At 39.3% G+C, this 15,995-nt stretch overlaps 1 protein-coding gene across 3 annotated transcripts in view; it reads left to right on the top strand.

The window, feature by feature from the left end:
- Positions 1–15,995, top strand: part of abca5 (ATP-binding cassette, sub-family A (ABC1), member 5) — a 115,202-nt gene that overhangs the window by 21,311 nt on the left and 77,896 nt on the right. Inside the window, exons 1-7 of one of the 3 annotated variants that reach the window (XM_041217169.1) lie at positions 1,223–1,338; positions 2,286–2,418; positions 3,979–4,205; positions 6,594–6,735; positions 10,310–10,498; positions 11,947–12,094; positions 15,271–15,448. In XM_041217169.1, coding sequence (XP_041073103.1) covers positions 4,012–4,205; positions 6,594–6,735; positions 10,310–10,498; positions 11,947–12,094; positions 15,271–15,448 — 851 coding nt within the window. In that variant the 5' untranslated portion in view covers positions 1,223–1,338; positions 2,286–2,418; positions 3,979–4,011. Of the gene's footprint in view, positions 1–1,222; positions 1,339–2,285; positions 2,419–3,978; positions 4,206–6,593; positions 6,736–10,309; positions 10,499–11,946; positions 12,095–15,270; positions 15,449–15,995 lie in introns of those variants that run through there. The other 2 variants (XM_041217167.1, XM_041217168.1) reach the window with 2 other exon arrangements.

Here is a 15,995-nt window from a genome sequence, read left to right as displayed (position 1 = left end):
ATGTTGCTGTCTGGACATTGCACAGGGCCAGGTTCAAGGAAGTGGAGCTGGTTGAATCATATGAATGACCAAGTTGTGTGCAATTGTCTGATGAAACAGTGGCTGTAAAGTCATACTGAAACCTAAACTTTCATTGGCCTTTATAAATAGAAGCATAGACTACAAGAGCCAAGAAATTTTGCTAAACCTATATAAAACAGTTCAACCCCACTTTGACTATGGCTTCCAATTCTGGGCACCAGAAGGGTGTGAGGGGGAGGGTTAAAAGGAGCAACGGTTGGGTGGGATAAGGGGCCAAGAACAGAAGAAGCACCAGAATCCATGGTGAATTCTCTCCCTGGCCCTGGTAAAACATAACAGTGAGTTTCCTTCAGCATTTGTCCTGTAGTAGAATCATAAAACATAACCTTACTTTGACTGAAGACAATATAGTACATTTCACTTTTCGAGGAGGTATGCAACTAAAGACACAGGCTTGCATGGTGTGATACTGGATCCTTACATTGACGATGATTAATCAGAATATTATATTGAGTTAATTAATCAATACACTTTGATTCCTTGATAATTTGCACACAACTAAACTAAAACTAATTACTAAACCTGGACTTCCCTACAATATTACTATGACAATAAATAAAAACTTAATGATTGACAAATAGATGATCAGATTGGAGGATGAACCCAATACCACTTTTTTAGGCAAAATGTTCAGTTTCCATGAAATTTCTCAAGCAGAGTTTGTGATGCCATAACATTGCCTGCTATTAAAATGGGATGGCCTTGTTCATAGCTACAACTTAAACTAGTAGTCCTCGGTTAAGTTATGCTTGAGTTTGTTCCTTTATTACTTTTTTATTTTCAGTCATCCAGTTTAACTGATTTTAATCTGTCAGCTGCATTTAATATTTCCCATCTTATTGACAAGTTTCTAAAAAAATACACATTTTAAGGTATTAAGTAATTTTGTTTTGTAAATTCTTCATTTCTATTTTACTTTTAACGGTTTATGAATTGTAATTTAAACTTGAGTCTGTATGTTTGGACACCAAATGGACACTGCCCCCGATGAAAATGAAAACTGCCCCCAATATGAGTGGAGATACACATATTTTAAAAAGTGATACTATAAAATAAATGCATTGTGTTATTTTGATTATATGAAAATGTTATTGTGATACTTGACCATCTAAAGTTATCCCTTCTAATATGTTTATTCCAGCAAGTTGCCGTTTGGATTCTGCCCCCTTAAGTCAACTGACAGACTGTCCTGGTGCTATGTACCTATTGTCAGGATTTGCAACAATACAAAAACATATTGATGTTGCCATCATCAAGGTTAGTCTAAAGTAGATAAGTTGTGTCAAAAGTTTTATACAGGTAATGCATAGGAAGAATATTTTATTGTCTGACAGATCTACAGGAAGCTATTGCATTGGGTATTTATTTTTATCTTATGAAGAGAAATGTTCTATTCTTAGTCCCATGTTGATTTTTCACAGCAGTGAAAGTAAAATGTTCATATTACTCTTGGATAAAATATAATGTGCTGAAGAAAGGGTACTATAGGCTGAAACTAGATCCATTGATTCTATAATGCAATGTGATCATAGATATGGAACCTTAAAATCACAGATTCTGTGAAAGGTTTGTTTATGATTTATATAAAAAAATGAATTTTAACACAAATTTGATTACTTGAAAAGTAAATCAGTGAAACAAATGTTCTTTTTGTTTGCTTTCAATTTTTAAATTTATTTGTATTACTGGAAAATTATCTAAGAATTTCACACTGTTAACATAGTGAAAAGGCATCTAGGTGCTTCTTAGGAGCATTATTGAACAAAATTTGACATGGAGCCACATAATAGATTCATAATATTAAGGCAGATGGCTAAAAGTTTGATCAGAGGTAGTTTTTTATGGAAGGTCATAAAGGAGGAAAGAGATAAAAAGGCAGAAAGATTTATGGAGGGAATTCCAGAGCTTAGGAACTTTGAGGCTGAAGGCATGGCTGACGATGGTGGAACAATTAAAATCAGGGCACACAATAGGCCAGTCTTGGAAGATACAGAATAGTCCACAAATATCTCAAATTTCTAGGGCCACTGGGGATTTATAGAGTTGGGAGCAGCTAGGCCATGGAGGGAAAACAAGGATGACAATATTAAAATTGAATTGTTCTTTAACCAGGAGCCAGTATAAGTAGGCAAGCAGAAGGGTGATGTGTGAATGAAACTTGGTAAGAGTTACGATATGGGCAACAGAGTTTTGTGTGATCTCAGTTTTACAGAGGGTAAAAAAGGGAGCCTGACCAGGAGTGTGTTTCAATACTGTTCTGTTGAAGGGTCATGAGGACTCGAAACGTCAACTCTTTTCTTCTCCGCCGATGCTGCCAGACCTGCTGAGTTTTTCCAGGTAATTCTGTTTTTGTTGTGTGTTTCAATAGTCAAGTCTAGAGGTAACAAAATAATGGAAGAGGGTTTCAGCAGCAGATGAGCTGAGGCAAGGCAGAGTTGGGCTATGTTACCGAATGAAATAGAGGTGGTCTTAGTGATGATGTGGATATGAGGGTGGAAGTTCATTCAGAGTCAAATATGACACCAATGTTGCAAACTGTCTGGTTGAGCATCAGACAGCTACTAGGGAGAGGGATGGGTCCAGTGGCTGGAGCCTGGAGTTTGTGGCAGGGACTGAAGACAATGACTTCGCTCTTCCCAACATTTAGTTGGAGGATATTTCTGCTGATCCAGCACTTGATGTTGGACATGCAGCGTGACAGTCAAGAAACCAGAAGGGTTGAACAATGTGGTGATGAGTAATACTGGATGCCGTCAGCATAGATGTGAGAATTAACACTGCTTTCAGATGATATCTCCAAGAGTCAGCATGTAGATGAGAAAGAGGAAGGGACCAAGGATAGATCTTTGGCAGACACCAGAGATGGCAGAGCAGGAACGGGATTGTGATTCTCTGGCAATGTCTAAACGGATAAAATTGGAACAAGGCGAGTGCAATCCTTCCCAGTTGGATGATGATGGAGAGGAAGATGGCATGATCGCCCATGTCAAAGGCTGCAGGCAAGTTCAGAAGGATGAGCAGGGATAGTTTGCCATTGTCACAGTCACAAACATATTTCGTAACAGGGAAGCAATTAGCTCAGACCAGTCAGTTTGGTGGCTAGGGTTTCACAAGGCCAAAGTTTGGAAAGGCCAATATACTAGGTTGTCGAGTTGTTGAATAGCATGGACCAATGCTATCACATTCAATCATAGATATTGTGGTCATTGTCAAAAAATGGCTATCTATTCAATGTTGATATTTATGTATTCTGTTAATTTTTTAATGCTAGAAATTACAGGTTTTGAGTTGGGTGAAAAGTTTTTGTTTGAACAAGTCTTTTCAGATATTTCTTTTAAACAGTTCACTTTTGCCAATATTCTTGTACTGAATTCACGATTTGATTTTAAAAAGGCAGTAAGAGTAAAAGAGTTCTAATGTTATCCCTTTCTTGTTATGCTCTTGCCCTAGTGTACAATATTAACCATGCCAGCATAATAAATTATACTCCCAGTTCCAAAACTATTTTTAATCAGTAATGAAAATATAGCACAGCTTTCTGACTGTGAGGGCATTAACATTATTTTGCCCTTTATTAAATAGTGTTTAATAGGACAGGTGTGAAGCAAAATGGCATTTCATGCATAAACTCTGCCTTTCAGAGGTTATGCAGTCTGTTTCTCACCATTGTTAATTATGTGCTGCAACTGAACTAAAGGAAGGATCAAATTTTGACCACTGTATGAATTTATCATATATTTTCCTGAGTCAATGGAAGAAAGCATAGTAATACATTTACTCTTAACTTGTTGAGTTAACATGTTTATCTAAATTGATTTGTAAAAGACTTTTTGGTAAATTTCCCGTCTTTGTATATAATTATGCATAACAGTTAAAGGCTTATGTTTCTGTTTATAGACACAAACCAATTATTCTGTCTGGAAGGATATCATGCCTCTACACATACAGATGATGGGGTTACCAAGTCATGTTGGTGCAGACATCTTTTCGCACCTTGTCACTTCTCTTTACTTTGTTATTGCCTTTGTGCCCTTTGTCAATTTTCTGCTGATCAACCTTGTAACAGAGAAAAAGGAAGTGAAAGATGTGATGAAGGTGATGGGACTATATGACTCTGCTTTCTGGTGAGCCAAAAGTGTGCATTACTTTGTGTAACAGTTTAAGCCAAAAGTTATGTAAACTTGGTCATTGGTCTTCTAAGTGATTATTTTTGATAATGTGTGCAAAGTAATTTTAAAGCCACTGGAGAAGCCAAAAATGATGGGCAACGGACATAGTCATTGAAAGTAGCTACAAGTTCTTGCATGTTTAGCATGTGTTTTCTTTGCATGGCTAGTTGCTGAAAGTGCAAGTATTTGACGTCACAGCAAGGGAAACTGGGTCTCTGGAACCTGAGTAGACAACTGTGTTGTCTACTTAACCAATCAGAATGAAGGATTGTGAAGTTAACAGCACAAGACAAGGAGCAATTGTAAATTAGTGGGTGAATCCAATGCCAAGTCAGGTACAGAGAGAGAATTAAAGGGAAAGAAACATTGTATTAATAGAGAGGGTGATAAAAGACAAAATGGAAAATTAAAAAAGTATTTTAGATTTTACATTTTAAAAAATCCAATTAAAATCTGAATGAATGAGACTGCACACTTGAAATAATTAATTTTCAGTGCCAGAGAGGTTGTCTGACAATAATTAACACACAGCACATTGTTAAAAGAATGCTTAGACTGAAATGGACAGAGCTTGACTTTCTATAGTTTAGCAAGTTTAGTTCTTATCTACCACACAAATCCAGCAACTTCATGGGCAGGATCTTTAGGGCGGGGGACAGGGCCCACCGATGAGTAAAATGACGCGGGATGACGTCGGGCGGAACTCCCGATGTCACCCCGCGTCGTTTCCATTTTCAGGTCGGCGGGGGTGCAGCCGAGTCAGCTGTGCACCCACCGACCTGTCAACGGCCTAGTGAGGCCATTAATAAAACAATGTAGGCAATTGATAGGGCTCCTGTCCAACCTTAGGGTTGGCGGGCAGGCTGGGAGCCCTGGTGAGCTTAAGAAAAAGCATGAAACCTCATCTGTGGACAGGATGAGGTTTCATGAGGGTTTTTAAATGTTTAATAAAGGTTTGAGTTAAAGTGATGGACTTGTCCCAACTCATGTGACAGTGTCACATGAGGGTACATGTCAGGGAAATTTTTTAAATATTTACCTTCAAAGCTTTAATTCTGAGCCGATCTACCTGAGGCAGCACTTAGCCTCAGGGAAATAAGTGTACTCTTTCGCGCGCATGTGTGAAAGAGCGCACTCCCGGCTGAGAGAATTCCCCATCCCCACCCGCACAAGGAGCGCCTAGTTCTTCCTGGCAGATGTCACTCTGGGCAGGCATTAATTGGCCTGCCTGCTTAAAAGGGTGGCGCACTCTCGATTGGGGGCACCGATCGGAGGCATGCCTGCTTGCACCCACTCCTGCATTCTGTCCCTCCCCCTTTTGGGGGGGGGTGGGGGGGGGGGGATTTTTCCCCATGAAATTCAATGTATTTCAATTGTGAGGCGGACAACACAATGCAACAACAGAAAAGCGCATCTCCAACAGTAACTTTTGGAATTCCGCATTTAACCGCACATATGCTCTTGCCTGAAGTTGCTGTAATGTTTGCACTTAAATAATGATCAATCCCTAATGGAGAATAGTTTCTTGTAAATTTGGCAATTAAAAGTTTTGAGGATTATGATAGAGCATCTACGTTAGAAAAATAAGTTAGTCTAGTTACTAAAAAATGTTATATTATCTTGCCTTTCTGTACTTTTGATATGCTTTGTAAATGAGAAGGAAACTTGTAGATTGCTCCATTTGACAGTATTTTTATTCAACTGAAAATTATAGAGCCAAAGAAGGAGACTGTTCAGCATTCCATGTCTGTACCAACTTTTTGCTACTGCAGTCCAAAGCTAAGCCAGTGATAACTGAAGTCACTAACTCGATATGACTTCTTGACTTTCACGAGCAAATTTTGTCTTGTTTTCAGCAGAGGTGTAGAGATGAAGATCTATAAGACACAATTTACAGAGGAGCTTTGCATCAACTGGATGCTTTAAGTATTTTGAGAAAAGCTGTTTCCAAGTTGATTATATTAGACAGAGCATATGTAATTCAGTATAGGTTTCTGGGATAAGGAAAGAAAATACACCTTACAATGTCAGGAAAAATCTTTGATTAAGTGATGAATATGGCTCAACCAACTATTTAACCCATTTTTTTCTTGTTAAAGAGCTTTTCTTTTGTGCACAAAATAAACAGATAAATTTGAGCTTCTGTAGCTGAATGGCCACAAAAGTTATAAAGTGAATTGTCCTATAGCTCAAATGAGAGTCCTCTTTTTGTTTTAAAATATCGATAACAATACTTCCTTGAGAACATGGCATTCATATAGGTAGAGTGCCTGAAATTTGAGAGGTGTTCATTAGTTGCTGGTTTAAATGTTGTTAATCATAGATTACTCCTTTCATTTTCAGGCTTTCCTGGGGCTTACTGTACATGGTTTTAATCTTCATTCTATCCTTGCTGATGGCAGTCATTGCTACACAGACATCTCTGTTTCCAAGAAGCAGCATATTGATCATCTTTCCATTGCTGTTTTTGTTTGGAATTTCTATAGTAAGTCATGCTCCAAATATTTTAATTGGTGATGAAATGAATAAGTAAAGTGAGGATTGAAATAAATGCATATTGTTCAGTGTGCAGACTTATCACAAGACTTGTGGTATTGAAATTAAGTGTTTGATAGAGTTCTTTCAAATGTCACAATATTATTTAAATGTTTTGTCATTCACTGTCAAATTAATGAAGGTAAATTGAAACTGAATCAAGATATTTCGTACAGAAATCTGCTTCCCTTTTATGATAAACGGCAATCCTATGTAACAAGGAATTGTTGCAGGAAAGGCATAGAACTTGTATCTTATGGTTTTTTTTAGTGCATGTGGATAATATAATTGTACAGTATGGGTCTCATAGTTATCACATGCTATGTACAGATGACTCTTTAATTGCTTCCATCACTGTCACTAGCTCTTCATTTACTTTGACGAATGCTGCTTTTAATGGATACAAAAGGGAGCCTTTTTCATCTGATGATATTCTTAGCTCTGAAAATGTCCCTGTATTATTTTTCACAAATGTCTTACTCCATTCAGATTTGCCTAATTTGCCAAAATTGAAAGCTGATGTACTATTTTCTGTTGTGTGAGTTTTCCAAACTAAAACATTGCTGTATCAGATTTGGGAAGAGGAATTATGTTTGGTGTTTGATTTTGTTCCTCTACATTTCATGTACAATTCAGCAGGAGCTCATTTCAGCCACTGTATCTGTGCCAGCTTTTTGAAAGAGCTCACCAGTCGGTTCCACTCTGCTACATTTATCCCATAACCTTGCAAATTTTTATTTTCAAGTATTGTGTGTCTTTGATTTCATCTGAATCCGTTTTCTCTCTCTCTCTCTCTCTCTCTCTTCCCCCCCCCCCCCAACCCTGTCCCCTACATAATCTCTTGATCATCCAAAATTCTGTGGCTTAAATAAACTCACACAAATTCCCACATTCTCACCCCTGTCTTTGCCAAGCTCCAGTGGTTCCTCCATACCAAGTGGATCAGTTTCATGGGGTTCATCTCATTTTCCAATTCCTCCATGGTATAACTCATCTTTCTCTGAGCAGTTTATTAGTCAAATGTCCCAGTCTGCACCTTTGACTCTTACAACTCGGAATTATTTCACATGCTACTACTCCTGGCTTTGATGACTGGTCCTTTACCCTCTACCTTCCTGTTCTTTGTAGCTATTTCTCAAAGCTACTTTGCAATATTACCTTTTCTCCATTCCTTCAAAATCTCTTGAACAAAACATCTGTTGCCATAACTCATCCCGTGGCATGGGTATGGGATTTGTGATAGATATGGAAGTTGGTGACTTTGGTCTTCTCAATGCTTAACTGGAAAAAATTGCAGCTTATTCAAGACTGGATATCAGACAAGCAGTCAGACTACACAGAAGCAGTGGGGGGTTGAAAGAAGTGGAAAAAGGTAAATCTTGCTTTGGTCAGCGTAGGTGTGGAAGCTGGCCCCATTTTTTCAGATGGTGTTACCAAGGGAAATATGTAGTTAAGGAAGAGGACGAGACCAAGGATAGATCCTTAAGGGGCTCCAGAAGTAATGGTGTGAGGGAAGGAAAATCATTGCAGGGAGATGCTGTTGCCATGAATTGCAAAGGAATGAAACCAAGAGAAGACATTCACATGAAGCTAGACAGTGAAGGAGAGGCTTTGGAGGGGATGATGTGGTTGCTGATGTGAAAGGTCCCAGAGAAGTTGAGGGCAAGGAGGAAAAATGCACCAGGGCCATACAGGATATCATTTATGATTTTTAATTCAGCAATTTCTGTGCTGTGATGAGGTGTGGAAACTTATTGGAAAGATTTAAACAAAAGACAAAGGAGGCCTTGAGGCAGAAGAATGGCAGCAGGAGCAAGGGCCTTTGCCAAGATCATTCTTGGAGCTTTAATGACATGAGTCTTTTCTTAAAAATAACTGTTACATCCAACACAACTCAGCCTATTTTCTATTTTAATTTTTAATTTCCAGCAACCACAGTATTTTGCTTTTGTATGCTATTTATTATCTGATTGGCTTGGAACCTTGCTTATGATGCACGAGAGATCAGATGAACTTTACTGAATATTATAAATAGATTATTTTTCTGTGTTGACTGTTTACAAAGCTCAAATTCATTTATGTTCATTAGAAGAATAAAATGTCTGCAGCAGCCACTGATGGATATCTTTCTAGTTCTTAGAATATTGACAGAGTCTTGTATTAGTTTATATGCAGCTTTTTAAGTGCCTACTAGGTGATGTTCTATGCCTTATATCAAGAAGGGGAATTGACATAGAATTACATAGAATTTACAGCACAGTAACAGTAGTTTCAACCCAACTTGGCCTGTGCTGGTGTTTATATTCCAGACTAGCCTTTTTCCACCCTACCTCATTTAACCTTCTATTTCATTCTCCCTCATGTACTTAACTAGCTTCCTCTTAATTGCATCTATGATGTTCACTTTAGCTACTCCATGTGGCATTCGTTTCCATATTCTAACCACTCCCTGGATTAAGATGTTTCTCCTAAATTACATTATTTGATTTATTAATGACTATCTTACTTTAAGACCCTTAGGTATTGCATTTTTAATGGCCTTGTTAACTTGCATTGCTACTTTTCACTTGTGAACGTGTAAGCCTTGGATCCCTTTTGCTCTACCTTACATAGACATTTATTTTCTACCAGAATCTCACGTTTATATTGAAGTTCATTTGCTATTTAAAAACCAATTCTGAAAGTTTTACTAATGTTTTTTGTATTTTGTTACAGTCCCTCTCAATATTAATTATACCCATCCTCATTTTGGTGTCTTCTGCAGATTTTGCAATTATACTTCCAAATCCAAATTGTTTATGTAAATGGTGAATAGTAGTGGTCCCAGCACTGATACTTTTGGAACACCATTTCCCAAATTTTTGCCAGTCTGTGTAATTGCCTTCAACCTCTGTTCTGTTTCTATTTTGTAATCAGCTTGCTATCCATTCTACTATTTGTCCCCTGACTGCACACATTCTAACCTTAATCATGGGTCTACCATGTCAATTTGAAAATCTAAGTATGTTATACTACATTACTGTTCTGTACTTCAAAGACTGCAATCAAACTGATCAAGCATGACTTTCCCTTTTTTAAATCCTTGTTGAGAGCTGTTATGTTTTTCAGTTGCTGGATGTTCCTCTATCTTTTCTTTTTTTGCAGCTGATGTCAAGCTAACTGGGTTATACCCTTGTTCATCTCCCTCTTTTTTAAATAAGAATGACGCGAGCTGTTCTCTGGCACAATACCATTTTCTAATGAATTTTCTTAAATATATAATAGTGCCTCTATTATCTGTTTCCTAGCTTGTTTAACTATGTACAGATGTAATCCATCTGAACCAAGAACACAAGGTTTTTTTAGTTTACTGAGAAACACATTGAAAGGAATGGACGTTTTAAGGTCAAAGAGCATTTTCTTTTGTTCCCTGATTTCTTTGTCCTTAAAGGTAAGTTGGTAAAACATAGAAAGTTACATTATAGTAGCAGGAACTTGAGTCAACATGGCACATAATTTTAAAATGTGAATCTTTTCTTTTATAGATTCCCTTTTCATTTCTGTTGACTCCACTTTTTAAGAATCAGAAGATTGCTGGCTTGGTTGGATCATTAATGCTGATGGGTTTTGGATTGTTTAGCCTTCCTACTGTGCTGGTCAGAGATTTTCCAGTGTCTGCTGTTTGGGGACTTTGTTTGTTCTCCCCTAGTGCCTTAGCCATTGGAATTGCACAGGTACTTAGAAGCAGGGAATTGATTTTGTTGGTCAGATATGGTTTATTACTACTATGTCCAAAATTTCCCACTCCTGCCCTCTGACTATCTTCAGGAGTTAGACATGGAAATTTAAATGAGGCCAGGGTTAAAATGGCCTTTGCCTCCATGATGGTGCAGCCATCCAGTCTTCTCACTCGCTGCCCCCACCCCATCCACCCATGTCACACTTGCTGTGCAGGAGCCTTGTTAAAAGCAGAGCTTAAAACCAACATTTCTTGTTCTGTCTACACTTATTGCAATACTGAAGGGTGATTCTTATGTTTTGTTTCAGTCCCTTAACTGACTGAGTAAATCAGGTTTTTTTCAATTTCAGCTTTTTATTTGCTTTTAAAGTATTGAGCTGTATTTTGTTGCATAATTAGAAGTGTAGCTAACAAACTGTTGACAAACATCTAATAATTTGCATACACCAATTTTAAAACAAGTGCATCAGACAATATATATTGTAGAATGTCAACATCGGTAGTGCCGACTACTTTATTGCTTAATAAGTATTTTGGCTGAAATCAATTTTTCTATCAAGTAGAATTTGTTGCTTTGCATTGTTTGCTTGACTGCTTGGTCTGGTAGGTGGTCAATTCCCAGTCTTGCCAATGCCACTCTGGCTACAGGGAAGTGTTTTAGAGAACTGGGGGCAGAAAGGAGGGAATTTTCCTTCCTTGTTTACTATTAATTGATCCTACCCTGCTACCAGGCCTTAACTGTATAGGGCCAAAACTGGTTAAGTCCATATCAAGAGAAACAATTGATCACTTCTTCCTATCTCCTGCATCGCAAAGCTGTGAATGGTGATTTTGTACTCTGGGGATTGTTTCTACTGACTAATTTATCACTGTGCTAATGCTTTATACTAAAACCATATATAATGAAGCAATTTTACCAGGTAAACTTGCGAAACAATCTCCCCAGCCCTATAAAAACCATTGTTCATCTGGCAAATGAGTATAACCTGGCCAATAGGTTATCTGTGTATGTCATAAGTACCCACCCATAATTTCATTATGGAGTTGGACTGATCCTGTTGGATTTTTTTAGCTCTGGAATTGCAATGCTTTGATTTTGAAGTTCTCAAATCTGCTAGAGTTGATAAACCTTGCCTAAATTATTTCTGACATTTAGAGCTTAAGTGGTTATTTTTGACCAAAATAGCCTCTGTGTCCATTGTGCACCAAATATTTTCTGGATAGAATGGCAGCTATAACGATATTAATTGTATTAGTGCATTGTTGGTTGCTGTCAGTGGAAATGCTCCTCTTTTTCTCTTCCACCCTTGACCCCTGAAATCTGTATAGAAAGTGATGTAAATGCCATTATTTTTCTCACAACATGAATCAAAGTTGAATGTGCACACTTGGCTTTGTTTCTTGCTGGATTGTATTTTAATTGGAGCTCTTTATTTTTGCTAGGTTGTGCTTCTTGAAGCTATTGGTGATGGTGCTCAACCCTCAAATTTGTCAGCAAGCCCATTCCCCTTGTATATCCCACTTTTCATGTTAGTCCTAGACAGTTTCCTGTATCTGCTTGTGGCTGTATACCTTGACCAAGTCCTCCCAGGTATGTGAAAATACAAATAATACAGTGATTCAATCTTTCGGACACGTCTGAAAGGCTAAATGTTTTGTTCTCTATGGTTGCCGATAGGAATTGCTGGGTGCAGTTCAATGGCTGAATAATTCACAGATTGGTAAATTGAATGCATGAATAAAAGTTTTCAGAGATCCGTGCCAATTGGAGAAGTGTGCTACACCTTGCAAAAGAGCAATTGATTGATCACTGTTTAAAAGTGAGAGAGTTTAAAAGGAATGATTGGATGTAGACAGTAGATGTAGTAGATGTATGAAGACTTCAGTCAGTTCTTAGTTATTTAGGAAGAAGGACTTTCCTTGTGCGCTGGGATCGGGTCTTAGTCAACTTGAATATTTCAAATTAAGTCATGAATGTAAATGTTTTAATTATATGTTATATGCCATATTGCAGATGAATCATGCTTGTCTTGAAAGCTGAAAGGGCATTTATTTTCTGAGCTTTTAAGTAGTTCTTGTGTGTTACATTGCTTAAATAACTATTGTCCATTTAAACAGGAGCATTAACATAAATCAAATAATCTTGGGCCAGAACTTCCAAGGAGTGACAATCACAGTTGGATTGCCACTCTGCAACTTTTTACTTATCTTAGTCAGGAGCTGCACATCTTTCGCCCAACCTTCTGACTCGGGCCTGATGAGAAAAGTGCAGTGCAGCGGGTTCCCAAGTCCTTCAGTGCAGGGCAGCAATGTTAGGGGAAGTGAAACAACACCCCCTTTTTACAGCACCAGCTGCCATAAAGCGGGCAAGTTTAAAGGTCCCAGCCTCTTTGAGACATCAGGGAGAAGGGGGGTGGTTGGGGACAAGGGTGTTGGTAGGATGGGGAGGAGGGGTTAGGATGGATTCAGGGAGGGTCAAGTGGTAAGTCAGGTGGTAGCTAGGGGGGTGGAAAGGGAGGGTAGATGGTGTCAGGAGGTTGGGGTGTAGTCAGGGACTCGGGAGGGTAGATGGGGGGGGCGGAATCGGGAGGTTGGGGTGTAGTCAGGGAGTCGAGAGGGGAGTCGGGAGATGAGGGCATAATCCAGATGTTGGGAAGGTATTCAGAAGGTGGGGAGGGTAGTCAGTGGTAATCGGGTTGTGGAAGGTAGTTGGGGGCGGTAAGGGGAGTGAGTGAGCAGTTAGGGAGGTGAGGGGTGGTTAGCTGGGGAAGGTAATCATGTAGCGGAGAGGCTAGTCTCGGTTTGTGAGGGTATTCGGGTGGGTGGGGGTCGGGGGTTCACTAGTATAGTACCCAGGAGGTGGACGTGGTTTTAATCCTTTTAAATTTTCCTGGGTTACTATTCTACTAAGAAAGTCAGAACCATCCAAAGTCCCCAACTTTAATTGGAGCATCAGATGGCTCCCAGGGTAATTGACCATTGGGAGTTTGAACTTCCCAGTAATTTCCATGCACTCCCTGCGTGGGGACTTCCAGGGGGGTCCCCCAGCGCATCTTCTGGGGTACCTCCCAGGTACGACCCCCCCACCCCAGAGATCAGAAGTTCTGGGCCATTATTTGAACAGTATTCTTATTACATTGTTGCATAACTACTGAAGTACTTTGCTTAAGTACCAAAGTGTCTGCAACTGTTATGTGCAAAGCATAATGTCTAGTGGCAGATATTGAACATTGGAGAAATAGAAGAGAGCACAGGACAGTGAAAAATTAGGTTTCTTAGATTTTTATGTTGTATATTCAATTTATTATATATTCAAATTGAAATTTGAAACCCCAGTTACCCACTAGGAGAATAAAGCCACAAGATTCCATGGTTTTAAACAAACAAAATAAACTTTACAAAGTCAGAAAAGTAAAATAATCTATAAAATCTATCTTATGCTCTAATATTCAGAATAAACATAAGGTAAATATGAATTAACAGGTAAACTGTGGTCGAACACACCACACTGCACATTGAATGTCAGATGTGACCAAGGCAGATCCCATGGATTTCCCAGTCACCCACCCAGACTTCATTGATCACTGTGAGTCACAAAATCTTGGTAAAACTCTTTCTCCCTCAGGGAGGAGTTCAATTCTGCACTTTCGAGGATATAGCCTTGCAATTCCCTCAAAGGCCACTCTGACTGGGACTACCTGAATAACTGCTCACTTCCTGATGGTTCAGTCTCTTCTCCTGAGATTGTGTTCCATGGCTTCCCACCTCTAATTATCAGCACACTTCCAACTCTTTCGCAGACCGATAGCCTCACTAAGCTGGCATTGCCTCTGGTTTCATCAAACTCCAGTCTCCCAGTTGCATCGAGCTGTAAATGACTCCCATCACTTCTTCTGAGCCCTAATCCTCTCCACGGAACTAGCAACCTTCCACCATCCTCTCGGCTCCTTTGGACTTCTCCCAAGCCCTAATTGCACCAAATGGCTCCCAGGGTTTCTCCATGAGCTGCAAACCACATGAAGCCCAAACTGCTAGTCTAAGCTGCACCAAACGGCTCTGAGGGCCATTTTTTGATAAATACCTGCTTGGAGCCTGCTAACAGTAGCACTCTTTCAATGTAGCATCTTTCCCTGCTGCAGAACACTCAGATAAATTGAAACCAGAGAATCTTCTTAGCTCCATCCACCTCCATGATGACATAGCTTTTTAGGGTTCACAACGCTTTTAAACTAATTTAGCTATAACTCCCAAAACAAAACATCTCTCTGAACTCCACTTCTTTGCAAGCAGTGTACATATCATGTCTCCAGTTCTTCATCTAAGTAAGCCCACCTGCTGTTTTAGGATCTTAGCTTACTAGCTATTAACCCCTTAAATCAACATGGCCCCAAACTTTTAAATGTAATAGAGCTGCTTTAGTTGAATTGATCCCAATTTCTACAGCTAAACTTAATCTTCTCAGAACTAAACATTAGCTCAAAAATATTAACGTGAATTACATATTCACAAGATGCCCTTTGTTTGTAGCTTTCACTTACTGAGGTAAGCTCAGTAGAAGTATTAATACAAGGGTAGTTTGCATTTGATTAAGTCAGTTAATTCCTCTGCTGCATCAGAAGAATGATGTGTCTTAACTTGTTCTTTCTTCCTGGTGGTCTGATAATTTATGGTTCGTGCTTTTAATAAATATATGTCGTTGTTTGGTGTTTGCTTCCATAATTAAGATATTTTATAATGTTTTAGCATTTCCTTCCTTTGCCCATTTAGGTGAATTTGGACAGCGTCAACCTTTCTTCTACTTCCTTCAACCCTCATATTGGTTCCATAAGCAGAAACATTATGATCATATTGATGCAGTTAGCAGAAATGAATTTGGCCTTGGACCCGGGTTTAGTGAGGTGGTGGAAGCAGTACCTGCAGAGCTTAAGGGTAAAGAAGCAATCAGGTATGAACAGCATCCCAAAAAATTATGTCATTTTGGAAGTTTGAACTGGTATCGAAGACCTTGGGTGGAATTGTCTCAGATTTGCACTAAGTGCAGTAGCAGGTATGAGAAGTCATTTTGCCCACTGGCCACAATGTGGATTTTCACGCCATATCGTCCCCTTCCCACCTTATAAATTATGCAGTCACGATGGGAAATATGCCGGATTGCTGGCGGCAGGCCTCTGATTGGCCCACCACACCTTGCTACTTCCTCATGCTGGGCGCCATATTTAAAGCACACACACTTCTCAATGCTTGCAGCCTAGGACTTCTCTGCTGTAAACATGGCCCAAAAGCCAGAAAAATTGCAACCCCTCAATTTAGTGATGCATCCCTAGCACGCCTTCTGGATGCCATGGAGGCCCACCACAACATCCTCTACCTCCGCTCTGGCCACAGGAGGCCCATTAGTCTCACCGCTTCGGCTTGGGAGACGGTGGCAGAGGTGGTCAGTGCCAACGCTGCATAAGAGATCAGCCATCCTGTGCAGAAAATGGATGAATGAT

Source organism: Carcharodon carcharias, chromosome 22 (assembly GCF_017639515.1).
Source record: "Carcharodon carcharias isolate sCarCar2 chromosome 22, sCarCar2.pri, whole genome shotgun sequence".
NCBI lineage: Eukaryota > Metazoa > Chordata > Chondrichthyes > Lamniformes > Lamnidae > Carcharodon > Carcharodon carcharias.
The sequence above is the reverse complement of the archived record's forward strand: the minus strand, read 5'-3'. Positions and strand labels throughout refer to the sequence as shown.